General features: G+C 48.1%; 1 protein-coding gene across 8 annotated transcripts; it reads left to right on the forward strand.

Annotated features, from left to right (window-relative positions):
* Nucleotides 1-17: 17 nt before the first annotated feature.
* Nucleotides 18-22933, forward strand: STK36 (serine/threonine kinase 36). 8 transcript variants are annotated; one of them, XM_037029121.1, is made up of 27 exons: nt 18-136; nt 587-755; nt 1462-1602; nt 1705-1782; nt 3547-3677; nt 3908-4157; nt 5560-5653; nt 5939-6111; nt 6254-6441; nt 6870-6969; nt 9303-9446; nt 12503-12682; nt 12842-12939; nt 13389-13494; nt 14721-14871; nt 15049-15176; nt 15694-15798; nt 16169-16267; nt 16359-16447; nt 16705-16768; nt 16949-17059; nt 18041-18115; nt 18928-19108; nt 19367-19514; nt 19734-19881; nt 20429-21175; nt 22210-22933. In XM_037029121.1, the coding sequence occupies exons 2-27, from the start codon at nt 672-674 to the stop codon at nt 22351-22353; spliced, it is 3957 nt and encodes a 1318-aa protein (XP_036885016.1). In that variant the 5' UTR covers nt 18-136; nt 587-671; the 3' UTR covers nt 22354-22933. The 8 variants fall into 8 exon arrangements, with proteins under 8 accessions (XP_036885016.1, XP_036885014.1, XP_036885020.1 ...); XM_037029119.1 differs by lacking the exon at nt 18-136 and adding an exon at nt 226-299; XM_037029125.1 differs by lacking the exon at nt 18-136 and adding an exon at nt 226-299 and having other exon boundaries at nt 18931-19108.
* The last annotated feature ends 521 nt before the right edge of the window (nt 22934-23454 follow it).

A 23454-nucleotide genomic window follows, 5' to 3' on the forward strand; every position in this document is an offset into this window, starting at 1 on the left:
TCTTTAGTGGGTCCTGATAGCCAATAGGCGGTTCGGAAGTGCCCTAGAAAGTGCCTAAGGACAGTCCGCCGTCTCCCACACATCTCTCAATGCCTTTGTCCTCTGTACCTCTGACCGATTGTAGCAAGTACAATTGGTAACAATGGGAATCTAAAGAGACCGGCCGTGGGGGTGGAGAAGAATTATAAGTCAGGCAAGGTACTAAGGCAGCCTGAAGGGGCGGGGCTGAAGGGCAGAGCCAGCGTCCCTCGGCCTGAGGAGCTTGAAGCTCCTAGGCTGGGGGAAAGCCTGGGGTTCAGGTCTGTGAAGCACGCGCGCAGGGTGTGTGGGCAGGGATGCTGAGCAGGTTGGCGGTGGCAAGAACTTGAGGGAGACTGAAAGGGGCGGGGTCGGTGGGCGAGGCTGGGTGTGGGGGCCTGGAGGAGGCTGAAAAGAAGGGACAACCTATAAGAGGCACAGTATTTGCTCCAAGATGTCATCTTCCCATCCACTCCACCCTACCATGGTTTTGAGGCTTGGATTGTTGTGAAAATTTCAAGAGGAAAAAGCAAGGCAGCTAACATTACCCTTTCTTCCATGCCCAAAGCAGACTTCCCTGATGTGTGGAACTGCCCCTGGAGCTGTAGCTCTTCACGACCTTCTTCCTTCTGAGGAATTCTGAAACTTCTGTCATGGAAAAGTACCACGTGTTGGAGATGATTGGAGAAGGCTCTTTTGGGAGGGTGTACAAGGGTCGGAGAAAATACAGCGCTCAGGTGGTGAACAAAGAGAGATATCTCTTGGGTGGGATTCTGTACCTCCAACTCCACTGGAAAATGGGTCCTTAAGGGAAGCATTCATACCAACCTATAATCCTAAGGCACTGACTTTTTAATACTTCTTATGGAGTGTGAGCTCTGGAATTGGATTATTTGGGTTTGAATCCTAGCTCAACCACTTTCTGGCCTTAGAACTATGGACCAGTTACTCAACCTTTCTCTCTGTGTCTCATTTTTCTTGTTTATAGAAGATAAGTATAGTGTCTCATGGATGGGATTGGAGGATTACATGTAATATACTGAATCACTTTGTACAGTGCTTAGTAAACAAGTAAATAAATGTCACCATTATTAATCAATATCATCCTATGCAAGAAGAAATAAACCATCTTAATACTATTTTTCTCTCTTCATTTTTCCTTCCATTTTCCCTAAGTCCCTTAGATCTGGAGTTCTTTGCCTAAATCAGAATACCTCTCCCAGAATCCAACACAGGGCTCTATCTGTCTGGCAGAGGCTGTTTCCTCCTAGGGCAAAGGGGTAAGGGCAGCCTGGGTAAGGCCAGGGTAGGGCCATGGGGAGAGTGGAGTAGGAGACTCTCAGGTAGAGTAAGGGTGGCCCAATCCAAATCTCACTTCCGGAGTTCCGAGGCTAAAGTTTCAGTAGTGTGTTTAGGCCTGACTCTTCATCTTACCACTGACAGGTGGTGGCCCTGAAGTTCATCCCAAAATTGGGACGCTCAGAAAAGGAGCTGAGGAATCTGCAACGAGAGATTGAAATCATGCGGGGTCTGCGGCATCCCAACATTGTGCACATGCTCGACAGCTTTGAGACTGATAAAGAGGTGCATTTTGGCTTGGGGTCACCTCTGCCCAAGAAGAAGCGTCATAGGAATGTTCCAACTTCAGTGCCTAAATCTGGAGCCATTGGTGCCTTTGCCTTTCAGGTGGTGGTAGTGACAGACTATGCTGAGGGAGAGCTCTTTCAGATTCTGGAAGATGATGGAAAACTTCCTGAAGACCAGGTAAGTTTTCTGGCTCAAACTTCAACCTAGCCCTGACTCTGCTCAAGGTAAGGACTGGTAGGGAAAGCTGAGGGAATGGAGGCTGAGAGTCTTCATTTTGAAGTTTTGCTGAGAAAAATAGAAGTGTTTAGCTGTACATAGAGGCAGTGTGGTATGACAGTAGAGTGTGGCAGTCGAGGAGCCAAAATCTTTGAATATGAAGTTCGGCTCTGTCACTCTCTGGCTGGATCCTCTTGGGCAAATTACTTGAACCTCTCTGTGCTCAGTTTCCTCTTTTTTTTTTTTTTTAGATTTTATTTATTTATCTGTAGAGGGGAAGGGAAGAAGAGAAGGAGAGAAATATCAACATATGGTTGCCTCTCATACATCCCACGCTGGGACCTGGCCTGCAATCCAGGCATGTGCCCTGACTGGGAATCGAACCGCGATCGTGTGGTTCGGAGGCCCACACTCAATCCACTGAGCTACACCAGGCAGGGCTCAGTTTCCTCTTTTTAAAGTGGAAATAATCGCATCTGTCTCATAAAGCTACTGTGAGGATTAATGACTTAATTCACTCAAAATGCTTAGAAGAGTTTCTGAAATACAGTATTCACTGCAGTTAGCTATTGTTAATGTTGTCATTGTTCGTGGGCACCTGGGGAAGAAGGGCCAGCGTGGTGGTACCAGAGAGGGCGGGGCAGTGTAAGATTGTGGTTAAGGTAAGATTTGCCACCTAGACGGCGGATAGCAGTGGGATTTGGTGGAGTACACTTTCCAGCCACACTTATCCTGGGGGTTTTCTGTGCTCCAGCAAGTAGGCCCTCCTCAGGGCTTCCCGTTGCAGCACTCTGTTCCTGTATGAGCACTCATCCTCTTTAAAAAAAGATTTTATTAATTTTAGGGAGAGGGGAAGGGAGGGAGAAAGAAAAGGAGAGAAACATCCACGTGCAAGAGATACATTGATCGGTTGCCTCTCACATGCCCCAAATGGGGACCTGGCCCGTAACTCAGGCATGTGCCCCAGTGGGGAATTGAACCAGCCACCCTTCTGTTTGCAGGCTGGTGCTCAATCCACTGAGCCACACCAGCCAGGGTCACTTATTCCTTTTGTCTGTCTTGTTTCTTTGACTACTTGAGAAGGGGATTTTTGTCTTACTTAATAACAGCTAATGTATATTGAATGCTTACTAAGTGGCAGGCACCATTCTGAGTTGTAATTACTTTACATGCTTTAATTTTTTTTTAAAGATTTTATTTATTTATCTTTAGAGGGGAAGGAGAGAGGGAGAGAAACATCAATGTATGGTTGCCTTTCATGCATCCCCTGCTGGGAGTTGGCCTGCAGGGAACCAACCTGCAACCCAGACATGTGCCCTGACTGGGAATCGAACCGCGATCCTCTGGTTCGCAGGCCCACGCTCAATTTGCTGAACTACACCAGCCAGGGCTACTTTACATGCTTTAATTTTTAATCCTCACAATAATCCTAAGGTAGGTGGTATCATTATCGTCATCTTATGAATGATGAATCTGAGAGGCACGAAATAATCTGCCCATGGTCATGCAGCTAAGTGAAACTCATTTTCTTTGAGTCAACAAGTGAACGATTGAAAGAATGAATGAGTAGGGAAGCAAGAACTATAGAAGGTATCTGAAGCTCTGGAAGACAGGGAAGGAAGAGAAGATCACATCAGCTGTAGCTTTAGGGAGGAGTCTTTGGGCTCCTCAGCAGGCTCCTTCCTCTGACTCCTCCTTTCTTTCTCGTACCTGACTGACCCCTAGGTTCAGGCCATTGCTGCCCAGTTGGTGTCGGCCCTGTATTACCTGCATTCCCACCGCATCCTCCACCGGGACATGAAACCTCAGAACATCCTCCTTGCCAAGGGTGGTGGCATCAAGCTCTGTGACTTTGGGTGAGGAGCCCGACCTCCTGTCTCTGCTCCTGTTTCTACAGGGAGCCTTAGACTCTCCACCTGGCTTACGTGGGCCTTGTTTTAGAGCCTGAGCTAGAGACCGGGACTTCTTGCTGGGTCTTTTGGAGAGTGCTCTTTCTGTTCAGGTTTTGGATATCACACAAAAATGAGAGAGAGTAGTGGTTTTTGTTGAATATTTTCTCTCTGTGTCTCCATCCCATCACCTGCAGGTTTGCCCGGGCTATGAGCACCAACACAATGGTGCTGACATCCATCAAAGGAACTCCCCTCTATATGTCCCCAGAGCTGGTGGAAGAGCGACCATACGACCACACCGCAGACCTCTGGTCTGTGGGCTGCATACTGTATGAGCTGGCTGTGGGCACCCCTCCCTTCTACACCACGAGCATCTTTCAGCTGGTCAACCTCATTCTCAAGGACCCTGTGCGCTGGCCCCCAACCATTAGTCCTTGCTTCAAGGTAATATAGAAAGGGAACTTACTCTTCTGTTGGAAACCTGTATCCCTCGGCCTCTGTTCCCTTTTTCAAAATCCTTTTCCAGAGCTGGGCAGGACTTTGCAGTTAATGCGGGTGCTGGTGTAAGCTGCCTTGCTTTTGGACTGCAGGGGCTTCTGGGTGGATATGCCAAACTTGGGAATAGCAGCACCTCCTTGGACCAGGATATCTTTTATCTCGATGGAAAGGTGATTTCAAGACACCAGAAATAGAGGCTGATTCTTTTACATACTCTGTGTTCCACTTATTTCCTGTCAGATGATATCTAGCTTTGCAAGCACAGCTTTCAGTCCTCTTCCTGAAAGAAGGAATCTTCAGCTATCCAAATGGCCAGAGCTAGTGGGGCTTCCTTGGTGATTAGGGGCAGATGAGAGAAGTGGTGTCTGCTCCTTGCAGCCAAGTCTCAGCAGGCTGGAGGAAGGAGGGACAGAGGGAGGGAGAAAAAAGGGTTGACCCTTTTTATTTCTTACCTAAGGCAAGATTTGGACTTGGAGTGGAATTTAAATGCAACTTTTTCCCAGAGAAAAGTCTTATAACTTTCTTTCACTGTAAGATGAAAAGGGACAGGTTTCTCCCCAACCTATTTAGTTTGGAGAGGCTCAAGTAATTATGGGAAAAGAACCCAAACAAAGGAAACTTAAGCAGGCGATAGCCGTAGGATATTTATTCTCCTGGAGGGCAGAGGGGCGGTTCTCTCCAGCCAGAGCCTCGGGGTACTAATCACCGTGTTTTAGGGCAGTGGTCACTGTCCAGTGCCTTCTGTTCCCATTTCAGGCCCAATTGGGGAGTTCCCCAAGGACACCTCATACTGAGGTGTCCTTTTAGACACAGTGTCCTTTCCCTTCCATCATCTGAAGACGTGCTGAAAGATTGATTTCTGGTTTGGAGTACTCCCAAACACACCCTTACCCAGTGACGTGTGCGTGTGAGTGTGCTTCTAACTGCAGATCCATCTGTTCCTCCCCAGCTTCGAACACACCGCGGTCAAAGGGAGGGTGAAGTGAGCAGTTTGGGATTCCTTTGAATGTTTGTTTTCTGAAGGTGATTTTGAAGGTGATAGCCCCGCCTCTTCCTAGTTTTTTTCTCAATTCTTCACGAAGCTGGTGAAACTGAGATTTCTGTTTTTACTTCTGGGGTTCCAGAATGGCCATGGAGAGAAATTGGGGGCCCCCCAAGAGATGAGGCAGTGAGTTCTCTCCATGACTTCAGCCAGGGAAATGAGGCCTAAGGACAGGGTTTGGGAGGATGTGATCAAGACCGGCTGCTCTGCTGTAAGATTAGACTCTGGAATCTTGGTTTGCAGGTTCGGCTGATTAGTTAGAGCCTGAATGGAAGCGAAGGCTGATGGGGGATTTTCTCTCCACAGAACTTCCTGCAGGGACTGCTCACCAAGGACCCCCGGCAGCGCCTGTCCTGGCCAGACCTTTTGTATCACCCCTTTATTGCTGGCCGTGTCACCAGTGAGTCAGGGTTCCCAGGGCTTTTGCACTTCCTTAATGTTCTCCCCAATTCACCCGCCTTCCCCCAGTATCTGGATCCAGAATATCTTCCTGACCCCACCACCTTGAACCTTCTTCCTAGCTCTTTACCTTACCTTTGCCACCTCCCTTACAATTCCCCTCCGTCTTTGTCACTCTATCAGAATAGTCCTCCACGGAAGCCTGGACACACTGAAGTTGTCTCTGGGCAAGTGGACATGGTGCAGCTCCGGTTGATCATGCCTTCCCCCTCTTCCCTCCCTGTAGTAATAACCGAACCAGCAGGCCCAGATTTGGGCACCCCATTCACCAGTCGCCTCCCCCCAGAACTTCAGGTCCTAAAGGACCAACAGGCACATCTGCTGGCCCCCAAGGGCAGCCGATCTCGAATCTTGCGTCAAGCCTGTAAGCGCATGGCTGAGGAGGCCAAACAGAAGCAGGTGTGTGGGACTGTGTGGGGAATGTGGGACATGACCAGGCTAGCGACTTTTCTAGAGTTGTCAGAGGGCCCCAAATAGGATTTGTGCTGTCCTGTGGCACCCACACAGTTCTGATTGAGTGTCTCCTGCCCACTTCCCACAGAAACACCAGAACACAGGACCTGCCCTTGAGCAAGAGGCCAGTACCGTCAAGGTGGTTTCTGGCATGGCCCCTGTGCCCAGACTCAGGGCCACTCCTCAGGAACCGGGCCTCTTGGCTGGGATCATGGCCTCAGAAATGAAGAGCAGCTGGACTGAGTTGGGGGCTGGAGAGGCGCCCCCTGCACCTCGGTGAGGAGCGTATGGCTAGGGATTTATAGGGTGAGGTATCTTGCAGATCTTTGGCTTTAGCCAAAGTAAAGAAAACATGGGCCCTGTCACTGAATATGGACAGATTCATCAGGAAACGTGGGAACTTTTGGTTCTCTGTGCCCCAATTGTACATTAACTGAAAGGGTAAGAATTCTCTCAATACAAAAGGGAAGGTTATTTGAGTTGGGAGCCTAGGTATGCTTAAGAATAGGATCCAAAGTGTGAGAGCAGTCAAGGATGTGTGTGTAGTGGTCAGCACACCCTGTGCTGCCCTAGTCCGAGAAGGTCTCTACTCAGTCCTACACGGCCTTTGCTCAATTCCTATCTTGGCTTAGAGGGAGGCTCAATTTAATGAACCCCAGGCCTCACAGGTCTGTAATTCATCCTACTTCTGCTTCCTCTGGCAGGGAAAACCAGATCACCCAGGATGGTGAGCAGGCATTCCCTGGGCTGAGGCCGGAGGCAGCGGGCCAGGAGAGCACTGATGTGGTGCACCTAGAAAATGAGGTGAGCGCTGAGGGCTCTTCCTGGCCTTGTCACTGCCATAGGGTGTTGGGTCTGGGAAGGTGTTTTTCTACAACGGGGCTTCCCAATCCTCCAGGTATGAGCTCCCTGTGTTTAAAAACAGCTTTCTTGCCCTGGCTGGTGTAGCTCAGTGGATTGAGCGCAGGCCTGAGAACCAAAGGATCGTGGTTTGATTCCCAGTCAGGGCACATGCCTGGGTTGCAGGCCAGTTTCCAGCAGGGGTCCCAAGACAGGCAACCATACATTGATGTTTCTCTCCCTCTCTCCTTCCCTTCCCCTCTAAAGATAAGTAAATAAAATCTCAAAAAAACCCAACCAATCAGCTCTCTTATTGTTAACTTACAGGTTTTAATTGCACAGTTATCTGAACTTGTAATTATTAAAAATTGGAAAACATAGGTAAAAATGTAAGTCCCTCTTAGGCATTACCTAGGTTCCAGAGGTGTCTGCTGTTCTGTCTGTCTTCTTCAGACCTTTCTGTACTCTTGTATGCATGTACATGCACACATAGAAATACATAGTTTTTCTGTTTCAGTGTTACTGAGTTCATATCGTATGTATTGCTTTACATCATGCCTATCTTACCATATGGTCTGTTTTAGATGTCATTCTACATCTGAACATGTAGTTCTACTCAATCTTCTGTGGGTGTTTTTTAATGTTTTAAATTTTAATTTTTTAAATTTAGTTTATTTTTAGCTTTTTTTATGTTTAGAGAGGGGAAAAGGGAGAGAGGAGAGAAACATACATGTGCGGTTGCTTCTCGCACACCCCCTACTAGGGACCTGACCCACAACCCAAGCTGGGCATGTGCCCTGACAGGGAATCAAACCAGCGACCTCTTGGTTCCCAGGCCGGCACTCCAGTCCACTGAGCCACACCAGCCAGGGCTATTGTATTTCTTTTCAGTCTAATATTTTTCTTTATTTTTATTGTTGACAGTTTTGTAGATGTTGATATTTTGCCCCCTTGGCCCCCTTCCTCCCAGCCCCAGCTCTCCCTTCCCTCTGGGCACCACCACACTGTTATGTGTGTCCATGGGTTGTACATGTATGTTCTTCCATCCGGTCCATCCCCAGCCCCCTAGGGTTTTAGCACTTTATTGTGAAATAATTCAAACTTAAAGAATAATTGTAATAATACTACAAAGAATTTCTCTATGCTTTTTTTTTTAAAGATTTTATTTATTTATCTTTAGACGGGAAGGGAAGGAGAGAAAGAGAGAAATATCAATGTATGGTTGCCTCTCATGAGTACCCCGCTGGGAACTGGCCTGCAACCCAGGCATATGCCCTGACTGGGAATCGAACCGCGATCGTGTGGTTCGCAGGCCTGCGCTCAATCCACTGAGCTACACCAGCCAGGGCTCTCTATGCTTTTTTCACCCAGATGCACCAGTTGTTCAAATTCTGCTATTTTGGTTTATGACTTTCTCTCTCTCTCTCTCTATATATATATATATATATGTGTATGTGTATATATATATACACATACACATACCGACTTTCTTGTCATTTTTAGGGTAAGTGGCAATTATGCTCCTTTGCCTTTAAATACTTTAGTGCATAATTTTCTAAGAACAAGGTCATTTACTTGCATTATCATGGTACAATTATAGAAGTCAGAAAACTAACATTGATGTAATTTGGTTGCTTAACCTATAATCCATATTCAAATTTTGCCAATTGCTCCAGTAATGTTCTTTATAGCCAAAAATTTTTTCCTGATCCGTAGTCCAATTCACTGTTATGCAGTAATTATTTTGCCTTTTTAATTTCCTTTAATCTGGAACAATTCCTATTATTATTATTATTATTATTTTGCCTTTCATGATTCTCAGTTTGAAGTACACAGGCCAGTTATTTTGCAGAATAGTCCTCAAATTGATATTTTCTCATTATATTCATGTTATGCATTTTTTTGGTAGGAAGACTGCATAGGTGATGCATCCTCAATACAACAATCTTAATAACTTTTAAGTATTATCTAATATGGATGGGCCATGACTTAGTATTCCGTTATGGACCGGCTTTGTGACATTTCCTTTTTCTTTTTACAATGATTTTAAACTGCAAGCCATGCTGCAGTGGATGGACATCTTTCTAATCTCTGTGCACACATGCCGTTCTTCTCCAAGAGACTTTTCAAGACCCGTGTGCCTACTTCCAGCTCTACCTTTTTAAACTGATCATTGGAAAAAACATGTCTGCACCAAAGGAGTCCCTGGTTTCTTGCAGTTACTGCATGATCCCCCAGACTGGGCGCTACTGCCCTCAACCTTACATTCCTGACCTCTTCTCTCCCCTGTGCCTCAGGAGCCAGACAGTGATGATGAGTGGCAACACCTGCTCGAGGCCAGCAAGCCCACCCCCATCCAGCTGAAGGCCCCTCTCACCCTGCTGTGCAATCCGGACTTCTGCCAGCGCATCCAGAGTCAGCTGCAAGAGGCCGGAGGGCAGGTGATGGGCAGGAGGGTACTGTGGAGGGGGTGTGAGACTATTTTCACAGATGAGACATTAAAAAACATTGATTGGCATCAGGAGAAAGAGGAAGTTTGTCCCTTTCCAGTTTTCTTTTAATGTGTCTGCTTAATTCATGGAGATTTGCTAACCTCCTTTAGTAACAGAAAGAACAGGTCTTGGGTTTCTCTCTCTGAAGGGAAAAGCATCCATCCAGAGCAGGGATCATCAAACTTTCTCATGGTGAATACTTTAGGCATTGCGAGCTGTGAGGCAAAAATGCAGGTCATGCCCTGGCTGATGTGGCTCAGTGAACTGAGTCTCTGCCTGCAAGCCGAAAGGTCGCTGGTTGTATTCCCAGTCAGGGCAGATGCCGTGGTTGTGGGCCAGGTCTCCAGTTGGGGGCATGAGAGAGGCAACTGATGGATGTTTCTCTCCCTCTCTTCTCCCTCCCTTCCCCTCTCTATAAAAAAAAGTAAAAATTAAAAAACAATGGAGGATGTTATGTAAGTACTTATACAATGAGAGAAAAATGTATCTACATAAATTTTTAAAAGATTTTGTTTATTTTTAGAGAGAGGGGAAGGGAGGGAGAAAGAGCGAGAGAAACATCAGTGTGTGAGGGAAACATCAATTGGTTGCCTTCTGTACACCCCCGCCGGGGACCTGGACTGCAACTCAGGCATGTGCCCTGACTGGGAATTGAACTGGTGACCCTTTGGTTCACAGGCCAGCGCTCAGTCCACTGAGTCACACCAGTCAGGGCTGTCTACAATATTTTTATTGACAAAATGGAAACTGTAGCCGTGCCAATTGGGTATACAATATTTTCTGATACAGGTATGCTAACTAGAAGAATGAGATTCTTTTTTAGGGAGTAACATTTTGCTCAGTCGGCATTCGCAGCATTGCTCCCTCGCACAAAGCCTTTCCTTGCCTCTCCGAAACACAGTGATCTTCCTTCCTGGGGACTCACCGAAATATGCTGCCTGCATCTTTTCTGCTCTCTTTTCTTTAAAGTCTGTTTAGTGATGATTTAATAAATGCACCGAGATGTGACACCATCATCATAACCCAGCTTTAGAGTATTTGTGTTCCCCCAGTGAGATCGCTCATACCCATTTATAGTTAGTACTCAGTCCGACCTTAGGCTCAGGCCACCATTAATCTGCTCTCCGTCTCACAGATTTGCCTTTTCTGGACATTTCATGTCAGTGGATCACACGGTATACAGTATTTATGCCTGGCTCCTTAGCATAATGTTTTTGAGGCTCATTCACGCTGTATCAGTACTCCATTCCTTTTTATTGCTGATTAGTATTCTGTTACATGGACATATGTCACATTTTATTTATCCACGCCCCAGTTGGTGAACATTGAGGTTGTTTCCCCTTTTTGGCTTTTGTGAAGAATGCCAATATGAACAATCACGTGGGAATCTTTGTAGACAAACTTTCATTTCTTTTGGGTGGATATTGAGGAGTGGAATTGCCGGGTCATGTGGTAAGTTTGTTATGTTAAATTTATTTAACATTTTAAGAAGCTGCTGAACTATCCAAAATGACTGCACCAGTTTGCATTCCTACAGCAATGTATGAGGGCCCCCATTTCTTCACAACCTTGCTAACATGTATTGTTGTCTGTCTTTCGACTATAGCCATTCTTGTGAGTGTGGAATAGTGTATCATTGTCACTTTTATTTGTGTTTTGCTAATGACTAATATCAGGAATCTTTCCATGTGCTCGTTCGCCATTTGCAAAATTTCATCTCTTTTTGCTCATTTTTTAAATCAGGTGGTTTATCTTCTTACTGAGTTGTAAGAGTTCTTTGGTTATTCTGGATACAAGACCTTTTTCAGTTATGTGACTTGCAAATATTTTCTCCCAGTCTGTGCTTTGTCTCTTTATTCTTCTGAGTGTCTTGAAGTACAAGGGTTTTACATCTTTATGAAATCCAGTCACTGTATTTTCCCTTTGTAGATTATACTTTTGGTGGTGTATCTAAGAAATATTTTCCAAACCCGAAGACTTAGAAGTTTTTCCTTCTGTGTTTCTTCAAAAAGTTTTCTAGTTTTAGCTCTGACATTTAGTTCTCTGACCCATTTGAGTTAAAATGTTTATTTAAATTTTGTATATAATGTGAGGTCCACAATGTGAAGGGTCTAAGTCGATACTTTGCATGTAAGTATACAGCTGTCCCAGCACCATTTGTTGGAATGGCTCTCCTTTGTCCCATGAATTGCCTTGGCACGTTGCCCTTCTCTTTTGAGTCTTACGTGCTGTGCTGGACGACTCTTCAGTAGGGAAGCAAGTTAAAAGCTCTGCCTCCAGGATAGGACTTCCTAAGGTGGAATTTTACCTGAACTACTCTGTAGCTGTGTCATTGTTGACAACTTACTTAGGCTGTCTGGAAGCTTCAGTCTCATCTGTAACTGTGTTTGTGTTTACTTCAAAAAGTGATTGTAAAGATTAAATGAGCAAATAAGTGAAAAGACTTAAAACAATGATCTAAATGTTACTCTTCTTTCAAGAATAATCTCTTAAAGAATAACCATGTAAAAGTATAATAGTGTCCTCAGCTCACAAGGCCATGTAGAAATAAGCCAGAGGCGGGATTTGGTGGGTGGACTGTAGTCTGTCAGCTCTTGGGCAAGAGTTGAACAGTATTGTTTTGTTTATCTGGAGTTGGAGAGCATCTGTTTTGTGTCCACTGTTTTTAATTTTCAGAAGTATATGTGAGTGTGTGTGCTTGTTTTTAAGATGAAGGGCTGGAGAAGGGAGGGAACAGATGGGAATGGCATTGTGCCTGACACAGATATCCTGAGGGGCGGCCCCTTCCCCTTGGTCACTGCTATATAAGTCAGGTGACCTGACTGTCTGTACTCCTTTTCCCTGGTACTGGTTCCCTACTTCCCTCCTCTTCTCTGGGCTTCAGACTCCCCAAGAAAGGAGTGAGAACGTCTGGTTGGCTTTGCCAGCTCCTTGGGGACATTTGATCTGTGACTTTTCTTTTACCTCCGATAATATTGATTACTCCTTTCCCTTGTGCCACCCAGATCCTGAAAGACAAGCTGGAGGGTGCTTCCCAGATCCTGCCCGCACTCCGGGTGCTGAGCAGCCTTCTGTCCAGCTGCAGCGACTCCACTCCCTTGTATTCCTTCTGCCGTGAGGCGGGGCTCCCGGGGCTGCTGCTCAGCCTGCTCAGGCACAGCCAGGAGAGCGACAGTGTTCGGCAGGTCAGCACTGTGCTGCGAGGAGCCTCTGAGGGTTTCCAGGAGCCTCTGCGTCGATTTTTCTTCTTCGAGCTGCCGTCTCTGTTTGGCCCAGTTGCCTTTTTTATTTTCATTCTTTTTCTCCTTCTCCGTTGCCTTACTCTCTGTCTTCTTCTCTGGCAGCAATGTTGGTATGGGACCTTCTCACGGGACCTGATGGCTGCGATTCAGGCCTACTTTGCCTGCACCTTCAACCTGGAGAGGAGCCAGACAGATGACAGGTGGGATAAGACACAGTTTTGCTCTGTTGGCCAGTTTGGCTTCAATTTCTATCCCCATTCTTCCTTTCTCCTTTAGGAAGGGGCTAAGTGAGAAGCCATTATTTGTGACAAGTTTAGGGATCAGCTGACTGACCCCTCAGAGTCCAGCTTGTCCTCTTACGGACCCTGAGATGCCTCTAAGTTTGCCCCACGACTTTTGGGACTTAAGTGTCAGCAGTCACTATACACTAAATGAATGGGTCAAGATGTGAAGAACTTAGAGAAATGGCAAGGAGAAGGGGCTTGGAGGGTATACATGTGAGATCATGTGTGCTTAGCGGGGGGAGAGGTGGGAGCATTGTGATGTGTTCCTTTGCTGAGCTGCTCCTGCTTGCCCAGAACTGCCCCATTTACACATCTGGGCTTTAGGTAGGAAGATGAGAAGAAACCATGGGCTCGTTTTTTCCCAGCCTGCCGGTATTTCAGGAAGCTGCCAGCCTCTTTCTGGACATGTTGGGGAAACTGCTGTCCCGGCCGGCTGACTCCGAGCAGACTTTGCGGAGGGATAGCCTGATGGTAATCTGTTCCCACTCCCAGATTTCTGCCTCTCCTGTCCTTCCCTGTGTCTCTCCTACCTCCTTTCTTATGACGAGATAGGGTTAGATCAAGGTACTACATCAGGTATTTGTTGGGTGACAGCCGTGTGCCATATGCAGTTTGAGTAAGGGAAGGTTCCTATCTTTGAAGGACAGGGATCATGTAGTAGGGAGATACATAAAATGATCCAGGACAGTCGTGTGAAAAGTACATTGAAACTCTGTATAAAATGCAGAAACACCACTGAAGATTAACGCTACTTGGAGGGTCATAGGAGAAATCCTGAAGAAGGGAATCATCTCTGCTAGAATTTGGAGAATGCATAGTGATTTGTCAGTAGATGAGGCAGGACAGTAGAGACGATATTCCAGGCAGAAAGAGCAACATATAGGAAGACCCAGAGGCATTAAGGAGTCTGGCCTGTTTTAGGGAACCTCAGGTACAGGTATTTCTTCCTGGAGAGACTTGCAGATGAGCTAGTGTTTCCCAACCTTATTTGTGCTGTGGACTAGTGATCCCTATAGGTTCTCTAGCCTGGACTCCGGAGGTGAGGGGCAGGGGAATGGAGGATTGAAGGAGAAGATCTCAGAGGAGACAATTAGAGTGGAACGTGTGCAAGGAAGGAAACGATTACCTGGTCCTTATTCACACTGGCAATTGGGAACACAGATTTGGGCTACTTTCCGGCCTCTAGCTAGCAGTCCCTTCAATTTCTTGTAGTGTGAGAGCCTATTTTCACATCCCTCACCCTTTCAAGGCAGGAAGCTTTTAATATCCAGAGTAAATTTTGACCAGCAGCAACTCACATTATTGGCCAGCACTTCTCACATGTCATGTGCAGTGAGCAGCATGGGGAGTTTGGAATAGATGCCCCACCTCCTGAAATTCTGAATCAGGGGACTGGGTTGGGAGGGATCCAGGAACCCCCAGCAATCCCGATACCCATGGCCACAGATGGCACTTTGAGAAACATTTAGGGAGCTACTGATGAGAGTAAAGAAGGACTGACACCTAAAAACCCTGGCCTTGCAGCGTGAAGGCAGTTTTAAATGTGTCTCCCATACGAGTAGTACTTAAAATTAGGTAGCTAGTCCCCCTGAGTGTTCCTCCTCCTCTTTCGCGTTCTCTGGGGATTCTTGCTCTTTACTGTAAGCCTAGTCAGTTTTCTGATGCCCTAAGATGAACCCTGCCCTCATCTCCCTTAGTGCTTTACTGTTCTGTGTGAAGCCATGGATGGGAACAGCTGCACCGTCTCCAAAGCCTTTTACTCCAGTCTGCTGACTACCCAGCGAGCTGTGTTAGATGGGCTCCTTCATGGCTTGACAGTGCCACAGCTCCCTTTCCACACCCCTCCAGGTAACCAGAGTGGGGAGGGGAGGACTTACTTGGTGAGTAGGTCCAACTCTGCGCTTTCTACTGCCATCACCTAGACACAGTTTAGTGAGTGCCCAATAAATAACTGTGGGCTGAAAGAGTGGAGGGGGATCTGAGTAACAACTAGACCGACCCTGCATTCTTTGCCTTTCTCCATAGGAGCCCCTCTGGTGAGCCAGCCACTGCGGGAGCAGAGTGAGGATCTGCCTGGAGCCATTTCCTCTGCGCTGGCAGCCATGTGCATTGCCCCTCTAGGGCTGCCCGGCTGCTGGGAAGCCAAGGAGCAGGTCTGAGCTGCAGTTTCTTGTTCGTCTCACTGCTGTTGCCAGGGTTGGAGAGGCTGGCCCCAGCTTCTCAGAAAGGCAGAGAAATAGTTGTTATGCCTCCTCTTATCCTCTACTTCCAGAAACAGATGATCCCACCCTGGGTCTGGGCCTCTTATAGAACATGATGTGGCCAAAATCCCAGAGACCTTCATTAGAGAGCTCAGTGACAAATTGCCCATGTAGTAGAGCAGTTGATCTGAAGCTCCCAGTGATGCTTCTTCAAGGGTGCAGGATTCAGGTTTCCTGCTCCCTTTAGGCTAGCAATTCTGTCCTCTGTGCCCGCCCACACTGGGGCTGAAGATTGTGACTTTTGGCTCTCTGTTGGCCAGAAATATTGGGAACGGAATGGGGTCTGAGGCTTCTGACCCCTGGGCAAGAGTGACTAGCAAGGGATGAGAGTCCTGATTAGTTGGAGATAGAAGAGGAATAGGATTAGAATCATGGAAATGGGATTGATTCTTCAGGAATGTCCCTACAGATCTCTTGGCATTTGGCAAATCAGCTCACCGAGGACAACAACCAACTGAGGCCGTCCCTCATCTCTGGATTGCAGCATCCCATCCTGTGCCTACACCTTCTTAAGGTACTGCCTGCCTATACCTCCTGGTGCTGCAGATTTCTTTTTAACCCCCACGAGTGCACGTGCACACACACACACACACACACACACACACACAGACTGAGATGAGAGACCCCCCCCTTGCGGAACTCTGTTCTAGTTTTACATCTTTTCAACTGAGATGTCCCCACTATTGGCCAGTCCTCACCAGAACTGAGAAGCATCCTTACCTCACTGTCTTACAGCAAGAGGTGGAAGTGGCCCAAACTTTTCTGATACCCCCAAGTGTGGGTATCAGATGTGTTGAGAGGCTAGCCTGCTTTCAGCTGAGGCTTCCAGTCTGGGAGCCCAGGTGCTGCTTGCTCACTGACAGACTCCTCCCCACTTCCTCAAGGTTCTCTACTCCTGCTGCCATGTTAGCGAACGCCTGTGCCGTCTTCTAGGGCAAGAGCCCCTGGCCCTGGAGTCTCTGTTGATGTTGGTCCAGGGCAAGGTAGGTCAGCAACACAGGTGGGCGTGTCATGTCATGGTGGCCCCACCATCTCAATCAGAGATGGCTCTGATATCTGCAGTTTCCTTTGTAGGTCAAGGTAGTGGACTGGGAAGAGTCTGCAGAAGTGACACTCTACCTCCTCTCCCTTCTTGTCCTTCGGCTCCAAGATCTGCCTCCTGGGTGAGTCACAAAGTGGGGTCTCTCCACCAAAATCTTCTACCCACAGAGCTCACCCTGACAGAGAGCAGCCTATCCTTAGAAGGGACTGGGACAGAGTGAAGGTTTCTCCACAAAGAACACACCTCAATTCCTACCAACTTTGTGCCTTGGAGCTGGACACGCAGCCTGGGTGGAGAGTGCCATTCAAGGGAGAAGGAAGGCCACCCGCCAGCCTCTTTCCCCACTGCTGCGTCCCCTGACATATCTCCTTATTCCAGAATGGAGAAGCTAGGGAGTGAGATTGCCGCTCTCTTTACCCGTTCTCACATCGTCTCTCTTGTGGTGAGTTTTCAAGTGTCATCCTCCTCCCCTTTTCACGCCATCACCCCATCTTTTCGGGAGCAGGGTATTCATCATCCCCTTTGCACTTTTTTATGCGGTATTCTCCTGGTCTAGGACAGAGACCTAAATCCTCCCTGCTTGTGCTGAACACCGTTTCTTGTCTGCCTCTAAACTCTCCAGAGTGCAGCTGCCTGTCTACTGGGACAGCTTGGACAGCAAGGGGTGACCTTTGACCTCCAGCCTGTGGAGTGGATCCCCGCAACCACACATGCCCTGTCTGCCCCTGCGGAGGTGAGATCTGCAGGGAATGCATAGCCAGGCTTTCTCTGTGTCAAACGAGGAATGCGTTCAGGGAGGAAAGACTGAAATGCCAGCCAGCATAGAGTAAACTAAAAATTGGTAAAGGAGTTGAGGAATCTTTGCGGCCCTTTTCCCCCAGATAATTGATCCCTCTGAGCCCAGACTGGTCAGGGCTTCAGATGTGTTGTTAACACTCTGGACCGTTAAAGAGGGAGAGACGCATTGTTTCTGTCTTGGGCTTTGGCACTTGCCCACTAAAGATTCTCTCTTTTTCAGTCCATTTTCTTCACTGCCACCAGAGTGAGCTTTCAGTGAAGGAAAATCGATCATTTGTTCAAGCAGTAATTACTTAACACGTTCATTGAGTAGCAGACACAATTCTAGGCTCTGGTAATATAGCAGTGAATAAAAGAAAAAATCTTGCCCATGCAGAGCTTGCGTTAAGTCCTCAGTGGCTTCTCACTGCTTCTGGGATGAAGTCCAAATTTTTTAGCAGGCTGCTGAAAGCTCATCTGTTACCTCTAGGCCCTATAATCCTACTTGACCAAAAGAGTTACATTTTGGAAACTCACTATGGTCTCTCATGACCTGCCTTTATATATGCTATGACTTTGCTTGGAATGTTGTCCCTTACTACCTTCACCTTCTCTTGCCTGCCTTTTAAACTTGTAATCCCACCAGTTTCCTACCTCCAGGGTGCAGAGTTAGGCACTCTTTAACTGTGAACTCCCAGCCTCTTGTTTAGAAAGTATCTTCCTAAGCTGTAAGTTTTTTCTTTGTCTGCTTACCCTACCAGACTGTGTGTCTTTAGGACAGAGTTAGTCATTTGATCAAATAGGCAGGAACCATGACTTTCCACAACACCAGGTGGAGGAAAAGCTCTTTCTGCCTGGCCAGGAGTTGGGTGTGCAGGCCTGTGAGGCCACCTCCTCTGGCTCAGAGGTCTGCCTTCTTCCCGCCTCTTTCCCGCAGGTCCGGTTGACTCCACCGGATGGCTGCGGATTCTATGACGGCCTGCTTATCCTTCTGCTGCAGCTCCTCACCCAGGTACAGCTGCATCTTAGGGCACCTGGCAAGTATGGGGAGAAAAACTGGGGATTTTAGGGAGCTGCTGGACATTAGGAAAGAAAAAGCAATCCACAAATGACTGCTTGTGATGGCTTTAGAAAGGCCCCACTTGCCTTCAGTGTGGACCCTTTATTGATTTTAGAGAGAGAGGAAGGGAGAGGTAGTGAGAAACATTGATTTGTTTTTCTACTTATTCATTGATTGGTTGATTTTTTAAAGGTTTTATTTATTTTTTGAGAGAGGGGAAGGAAGGGAGAGAAAGAGAGAGATGTTATCTGTTGCCTCTTGCACACTCCCAGCCGGGGACCTAGCCTGCAACCCAGGCATATGCCCTAACCAGGAATTGAACTGGTGACCTTTCAGTTCACAAGCCAGCGCTCAGTCCACTGAGCCACACCAGCCAGGGCTCACTGGTTGATTCTTATACGTGCCCTTACCAGGGATCTAACCCACAACCTGGGTGTACTGGGACGATGCTCTAACCAGCTGAACTACCTGGCCAGGGCAGTATGGACCTCTTAAAAGGAACCATGCAGATGCATCCCTTGGGATTCAGGGGAAAGAAAGGTTTCTCTGGTTTCTAGTAGACGTGCACATGGATTGGGAGGGCAAGGGGTTAAGATATGGTAAGAAGGGGAACCAAGATAGAAGGGAAATCCCAGTTGGGAAAACAGAAAGGATCATTTCTGGGACTCCCTTTCCTCATCCGTCAGGGACAAGAGTGGAAAAAAAAGGCGTTTGACTCCTGACTTTGACCCCACCCACCCACCTTCTTTTAATTTTGTCTCCAGCAGGGGAAGGCTAGCCTGATAAGGGACGTGGTTAACTCAGAAATGTGGACTGTTCTGTGGCACCGCTTCTTCATGGCTCTGAGGCTCCCCAAGGAGGTATCTACCCAGGAAGAGGAGCTATCACTGTCCAGTCCACGTAGCTCAAGCTCAGAGCCAGACTGGATGCTGATCTCGCCCCAAGGTAGCTTTTCATCTGCATGGCCTTCTTTGTGGGGCCAGTGTATGGATCCCTCTTCATGAGGAGCATCCTAGAACTGGGTTGGCCATGGAAACTGCTGCCACTGCTGCTGCTGCCTGGAGAGAGGGTGGAAATTCTACACTGAAATTGCTTAGGGATGGGGAAGGGACTGAATACGTGGTAGCCCTGGGAGCCACGGGGAAGCAGGAACTTCTGGGCTTCTTGTCTGTTCCACTGGGTCTTCATTCTTGATGTTTCCAGGTGTGGCAGCCCTGCTGAGCCTGGCCGTGGTCACCTTCACCCAGGAGCCCCAGTTATGCCTGAGACACCTGTCTCAGCGTGGAAGTAGCCTCATGTCCACCCTGAAGCATCTGCTTTCCCCGAGCTTCCTGCAGCAGCTGGGCCAAGCGTGAGTTTGAGCTACAGGAGGGAGAACTGGAGATCTGAGAGTCTGCAGTGGCAGGCAGGGAGTGGGAGGCAGGAGAGAAATAGCTGACAGTTGAGCTATGAGGCAAGAGATGGTATGCTGAGATTGGGGAAGGAGAGCTGGACTAGGAAACTTGAGGGGGGTGATAATAAAAGGTGGGAGAGCAGGACCAAGTGAATTCTTCCACACTCCTCTCCTTAGGCCTCACGGGTCTGAGTTTCTCCCCGTGGTGGTGCTCTCTGTCTGCCAGCTCCTCTGCTTCCCCTTTGCCCTGGATGTGGATGCTGACCTCCTTGTGGGTATCTTGGCTGACCTCACAGACTCCGAAGTCACAGCCTACCTGCTGCAGGTACTTCGGAGGCATGAGGGTGGGAGAGGAAGATGACCAACTGCCTTGTGCACTCTAATTCACTCCCCGCAGCTCCAGGCCTCTCCTTGGCCCCTGTAAGAGTAGCGCATCTGGTTGGGTCTAAGAGTTGGAGTGGAGACACTGTTCAGGCCTGAACAGAGGCGTGTGGTTAGAGCTGGGGCTGGTACCTCCATCAGTCTCTTATCTGAATTCCATAGGAGCTCAGTGGGGTGAGCATCCCAATCTATGCACTGGACACTCAACTCCTAGCCAGGAACCGCTTCTCTAGCAGTTCTTGCCACTAAACATTGGGTTTCTGACAAAGCAGAGCAAGGACTGAACTTGGAAAGGACCTTTTCTCTTGGGGCCACATTGCGTCTTCTGCGGAGTGCTGTGGGTCAGTTCTCGCCACGTTCTCAGCTCTCTGTGGCATTCTCACCATAGCTTGGCTTTACTCCCAGATTTTGGGCTCCTTGTAGCTATTGAGTTGCGGTGTGTTCTCCCTCTCCCTGAACTACTCTTGCCTGCTCCCCTCCTTCTCTCCTAGGTCTGCTGCTACCATCTTCCCTTGTCACAAGTTGAGCTGCCCATCAGTCTCCTCACACACCTGGCCCTCAGGGATCTCACCTGTCTCAACCAGTTTGTGAACGCAGTGGCTGCCTCCCCCAGGACTGTTGTCTCGTTCCTCTCAGTTGCACTTCTAGGTGACCAGCCGCTGCTGACCTCTGACCTTCTTTCTCTGTTGGCGCACACAGCCCGGGTTCTGTCTCCCAGTCATTTGTCCTTTATCCAAGAACTCTTGGCCGGCTCCGATGAATCCTATTGGCCCCTGCGCAGCCTCCTGGGCCACCCAGATAACTCTGTGCGGGCCCGCACTTACAGGCTCCTGGGACACTTGCTCCAACACAGTGTGGCCCTGCGTGGGGCACTGCAGAGCCAGGCTGGACTGCTCAACCTTCTGCTACTGGGGCTTGGAGACAAGGACCCTGCTGTGCGACGCAGTGCCAGCTTTGCTGTGGGCAATACAGCCTACCAAGCTGGTCCCCTGGGACCAGCCCTAGGAGCTGCGGTACCCTGTATGACCCAGTTGCTTGGAGATCCTCAGGCTGGTATCCGGCGCAATGCTGTGTCAGCTTTAGGCAACTTGGGACCTGAGGGGTTGGGGGAAGAGCTGCTACAGTATGAAGTACCCCAGCGGCTCCTGGAGATGGCATGTGGGGACCCTCAGCCAGACGTGAAGGAGGCGGCCCTCATTGCCCTTCGGAGCCTCCGCCAGGAGCCCTGTATACATCAGGTACACCCCAGGGGATTTAGGAACCGTGATGATGGGGTTGTAGTTCACAACAGTTTTCTGAGGTAGCCTCAAAGGAATTGGGACATCCAGAGATCAACGTTTGTCCTCTTGAGAGCAGGAAACCCCAGGGCGTTATCTTGGAGATGAGTTTTCATCTGCCATCTCTCACCCCAGAGAAGGGAAGGGACTTGGAAGAGGGCTCCATTGGGCTGGGAAATGCCTGGGATCTCCAGGACCACTGCTTCTCTCATCCAGAGTCTACATGAGAGGGAGGCAAGGGAAGATTGGCGATGTGGACGTAAAGGGTGGCTTCCTTCTGGGAGCCGTGATGATGCCATCTTCTCTCTTAGCACTTACCATGTTAAAAGCACCATGCTAAAAGTTTTACTTTTATTATCTGGTTAAAGCTATTTCTTATCTTGCAGGCTCTGAAGCTGAGGCACAAAGAATTTATAACTTGTCCAAATGACACAGCTAGTATGTAGGATTAGACTTTTGAAGTCAAGAGTCTGAGTCCCATATTTTAACCACTGGTTTATTCTGTCTTTTCCACTCAATTCTCAGTGTATAAACAGCCCAATGAAATCACATATCTACCTGTGATAAGGCTAAACCTCCAAATTATAATAGCTCAGTATAATAGCATTTTCAGGGTTCACACAGAACAGAAATTTTGACAGGATGGTAATGATATATATTATAGGATTTTCTGGCAATCCATGTGGGGACATGATAAAAAGGACTCTTGATGGTAATGAGGTGAAGCCCCAGTGGTGTAGGTCCATGGCTTGGAATCACAGGTCTGCTATCACTTCTTCCTGGGGACAAGTGCTGTGGTTTCATGCTCTGTAACCACAGAGTGGAAGTAGACCTCTGGTCCTGATAAGTCCTGTCTCCAGGGTTTCTCTTTTCCCCCACAAACTTTTGAGTCCCCAAGAGCCCCCCACCTTTTTTTTTTTCCTGAGGTGGGAATTGCCAGGCCAGATGAGAGTCCTCTGCATGTCGTGTTCTGACATCTGCCCTCTGTCCCACAGGTGTTGGTGTCCCTGGGTGCCAGTGAGAAATTAGCCTTGCTCTCTCTGGGGGATCAGTTACTGCCACACAGCAGTCCCAGGCCTGCCTCTGCCAAACACTGCAGGAAACTCATTCACCTCCTGAGGCCAACCCACAGCACGTGATCCCAGATTTCTGGGGTCCAGCCTCCAACCTTCGTTGCCCCACTATTGCCAACTCTTTGTACCATACAAGCCATCAACTCAACTGAGAGCTAAAAAGATTTTAAAAAGAGAGAAAAGCTGCCAACTCAACTGATTTGAGAATGAGAAACTAGAAAATATTTATATATAAAGCGTCCCCCACCCCCACTTCAGGATGATTTCAACCAGTAAACTTCGTTGCCGTTGGTGCCAGAGGAGACTCCTTCCTTCTCTGTATCCAGAGGTCTTTTCTCCACTGCTGTGCCTTAAACCCCAGGAAGATGCTCCCTGGATCTTGGGGGAGACACCGCCGACCTGAGAGATCTCTTCCTTTCTGGAGCTCCTATGATCCTCCTAACAGGTCCTTGGTTTAGGTGCACAAGGACAGTGATGAAGACAGAGCCCGTCTCAGCTCTGGACTTGGGATGAGTGCCATCAATCAGTTCCTGTTGCGAAGGGTTCCTCAGTCCATAGCCCACATTCCCATCTGTGGGAGGGCATAGGGGTGGGGGTGGTGTATCTTTTTTTTTGTAATGTTTGTAACTCTTGTAATAAAAGGTGTGCCTCACCCTATTTTGAGCTGCCGGAGTAAGGGGTTGGGAGGTTCAGCCCCACTTAGCTTCTGTGTGGTGCTGGAAGCACTGGTGTCCTGTTCATATGGGATCCTGGCTTGGGAGCTTAGTTCTGTCTTTGCCTGCCTTCCAGCTGCTTTTATCCCAGATGAGCTTCATGTGGACACCTACTTCTAAGCCCAGGCCCATGCAGTTGAAGGAATTGAACAAATTAAACAGAGAGGTAAATGGATTGCTATGAATGCTCAGGCTTAGTGGCTAGTTTTACCATTTGGTGGCATTTTGGTGATAGCTGCTCCAGTAGGGTAGCTGTTTATGGATGCTGTGCAGTTTATTTACTAGAAAGAGGTGTTTGGCAGACTCATTAGTTAGGATTGTAATCCAGCTGGAAACATTGGAAAGCTTAGTAAGTGGCCCAGGATGGCTAGGGATGCGCATGCCCAACACAGAATCATGAACTTAAAAGCTTTTGTTTTTGCTCAACAGTTTTCATTAGCGTGTATGTATTTAA

This window comes from Sturnira hondurensis, unplaced genomic scaffold (assembly GCF_014824575.4).
Source record: "Sturnira hondurensis isolate 20B ecotype Veracruz unplaced genomic scaffold, ASM1482457v3 Scaffold0020237, whole genome shotgun sequence".
NCBI lineage: Eukaryota > Metazoa > Chordata > Mammalia > Chiroptera > Phyllostomidae > Sturnira > Sturnira hondurensis.

Coding starts and splice junctions, on each gene's coding strand:
- STK36 (XM_037029121.1), top strand. CDS start 672: ATGGAAAAGTACCACGTGTTGGAGATGATTGGAGAAGGCTCTTTTGGG. Junction 14,872..15,048: donor CCCTTTCCACACCCCTCCAG/GTAACCAGAGTG, acceptor CTTTCTCCATAG/GAGCCCCTCTGGTGAGCCAG. Junction 18,116..18,927: donor TGCTGCAGCTCCTCACCCAG/GTACAGCTGCAT, acceptor TTTTGTCTCCAG/CAGGGGAAGGCTAGCCTGAT.